Source organism: Papaver somniferum, unplaced genomic scaffold (assembly GCF_003573695.1).
Source record: "Papaver somniferum cultivar HN1 unplaced genomic scaffold, ASM357369v1 unplaced-scaffold_80, whole genome shotgun sequence".
Classification (NCBI taxonomy): domain Eukaryota; kingdom Viridiplantae; phylum Streptophyta; class Magnoliopsida; order Ranunculales; family Papaveraceae; genus Papaver; species Papaver somniferum.
The window spans coordinates 1,241,795-1,244,373 of record NW_020650971.1 but is presented as its reverse complement, the minus strand read 5'-3'; the positions used below and the strand labels follow the sequence as shown (position 1 = coordinate 1,244,373).

Below are 2,579 nucleotides of genomic sequence, written 5' to 3'. Positions count from 1 at the left end.
ATATCGATTTTCAAACGGCGGTCTGCCTCTTCTTACCTTTGCTTCTTGCGGGTTAGTAGTCTCTTAAATTATTATCATTGATTAATTTCAGAATAAATTGAGATCTTGAATTGCTTAATTTCAGCATATTAATTAGTAGTTTATTACCTAATTAATAATTATGTTGTAGTCTTTTTTTTTAATATATTTGCCGCTCTAAAAATTTATTTTAACCTTGAACAGCTGAAATGTTATATGCCGAATAAGAAACTTGAAAGATAGATTCCATCTGTGCCCACGCAATTAAATCATCTACCCAGCTGCTAAGTGTGCCACTCTGGATAGTGTGTGAGAAACTCTAAACTGTCGTTTAAAAAAAAAAATTTATATTGTATGCGAGTAGATCTTACTTTCCTATGACGATCTAATTTATTTATTTTTCTTGGTATTATATTTTTTTTCTTCAGATAACTAGTTTGATTTGCAGTTGTTTCTAGTTAGTTGCCTAATTGTGGTTTTCTATCCAAATAGCAAAACAGGTGTTAAAGAATCAACAGAATGGCGTCTTCTACGGCACCAAATGTCCTGATTCGACATGGTGGAGAACACATTTCAATTGAAATGGAGGAGCTGATAGCTAATTCCATAACCAAAAAGCTTGGGCATTGTGCAACTCATTTGCGTTCCGATGGAATTTGTTGTATTCACAGAGTTCCTGATAAATTCCATAAAATGACTGAGCCTAGTGCATACATTCCTGAGGTGTTATCAATTGGTCCGTACCACCGAGGAAAAGAAAGCTTAAAAGCAATGGAAGATCAGAAATTGAGTTATATGCATACTTTACTAGATCGTAAGGCGAAGATGAAGTTCGGGGAAGAAGAAGAAGCGGTAGTAGTAAGGGCAAAAAAAGAAAAAGACGAAGAAGAAGAACAAAGAGTACTAGAGGAAAAACAAAGAGAAGGAGAAGAAGTAGTAAGGAGGAGACAAGTACAAGGAAGAGATGTAGAGGATATAATAAAAGAAGGGGAGCTAGAAGATGTGATAACAACAGCTCGCATTATCCAATCAGAATCGCCGGGATTGACGAGTGCACCAAGTGGGTGGGTTATCATTTTGAAGGATTGTATTGAGGCTATTAAAAAGATGGAAACTGAAATTCGTGAGTGTTATTCGGATCCCATTGAACTAGCAAGCGAGGAATTCATTGAGATGATAGTAGTGGATGGGTTGTTCATTATTGAACATTTGAGAAGACTCCATATGAAAATTAATAATATTGGGACAGGTAGGCATGCGGTTGATTTATATTGGGATATCCTTCTTATGGAAAATCAACTTCCTATCTTTGTTCTTGAGCACTTGTTCATATTAACCGTAGAAGAAAATAAGGCAGGGACCGATGCCTTTTATCAACTTGTTCTTAGCTACTTCCGATTATCATTTTTGAGCGAATCATTTACTAGCTCTGTGGATTTTCAACTATATAAAGATGCCAAACACTTACTGGATCTACTTACTAAAGCACTACAACCTCGTATTCTTAGCAACCATAATGCAGGAAAAGTTATACCTATACCAGGTGCGATGGAGCTAAGTCGTGCAGGAGTCCAGTTCAAGAAGCGTTTCAGTGTTGATCATCATAATATCCTAGATATCAAATTCAACAGTGATGGAACTTTTGAAATCCCTCCTTTGATCATTGATGATTTTACTGAACGTGGGCTAAGAAATCTTGTCGCTTCTGAGCAATTTAGTAAATGTTCTACCCACATTACTTCCTATTCTATCTTGATGGATCGTCTTATAAATTCTGCTGAAGATGTTAATCTGCTTCGTAATCAAGGTATCCTCACAATTCAGTTGGGCAGCGATGAACAAGTCGCTGATATGTTTAATCAACGTTGTGCTTGTGCTCACTTTATTAGGTTTTCTTTTAACTATTATCAACTCTCTAATGAAGTTAACAAGTATTATAAGAAACGTCAGCACAGATGGAAAGCGACTTTGAAGCGTGAATACTTTAACAATCCATGGTCGATCATTTCATTCATTGCTGCAGTTCTACTAATTCTACTTACAATTATATCAACCATGTTCACAACTCTCGCTTGGATTGTTCCCAAGTCGTGAACGAATATATACGGTATATATATAGTTGATTGTTATTTAGCATGTTATCTTCAGATTGTAAACGCATTATATATAATGGTTAATGTCATGGTTTAAAAAGGCGATTGTGGGCCCCGCTTCAAGACGCTTTTTTGCGCTTCAGGTCCTAGGCACTTCTAGAGCGCCGCTTTACGAATTGGTTTATATTAGAAAGTGAAAAGTCGGCCTTTGAAGTCACGTAGGGCCTGTTTCACGTTTTCTAACTAAATACTAATGAACCTAATTTATAGGGCATGGTGATCATGATGACTATTTACACGATGATATGAATGATGCAGACTTTCGTGGCTAGTATATTTAAATAGCTCTTGGGTAGAATATACAATATCAGTATGTCATATGCTTAGTTAGTATAATTGTCCCTTTCATTATGTCTGAACTTCATAGTTTTCGTTTACTAGGTTGATAACTCCTTATTTTTGTATAGT

The 2,579-nt window shown here is 35.9% G+C and overlaps 1 protein-coding gene across 1 annotated transcript; it reads left to right on the top strand.

Annotated features, from left to right (window-relative positions):
- On the top strand, positions 1-2,112 carry LOC113344905 (UPF0481 protein At3g47200-like). Its single transcript, XM_026588789.1, has 2 exons — positions 1-51; positions 223-2,112. The coding sequence occupies exon 2, from the start codon at positions 538-540 to the stop codon at positions 2,110-2,112; it is 1,575 nt and encodes a 524-aa protein (XP_026444574.1). The 5' UTR covers positions 1-51; positions 223-537.
- The last annotated feature ends 467 nt before the right edge of the window (positions 2,113-2,579 follow it).

Coding starts and splice junctions, on each gene's coding strand:
- LOC113344905 (XM_026588789.1), top strand. CDS start 538: ATGGCGTCTTCTACGGCACCAAATGTCCTGATTCGACATGGTGGAGAA.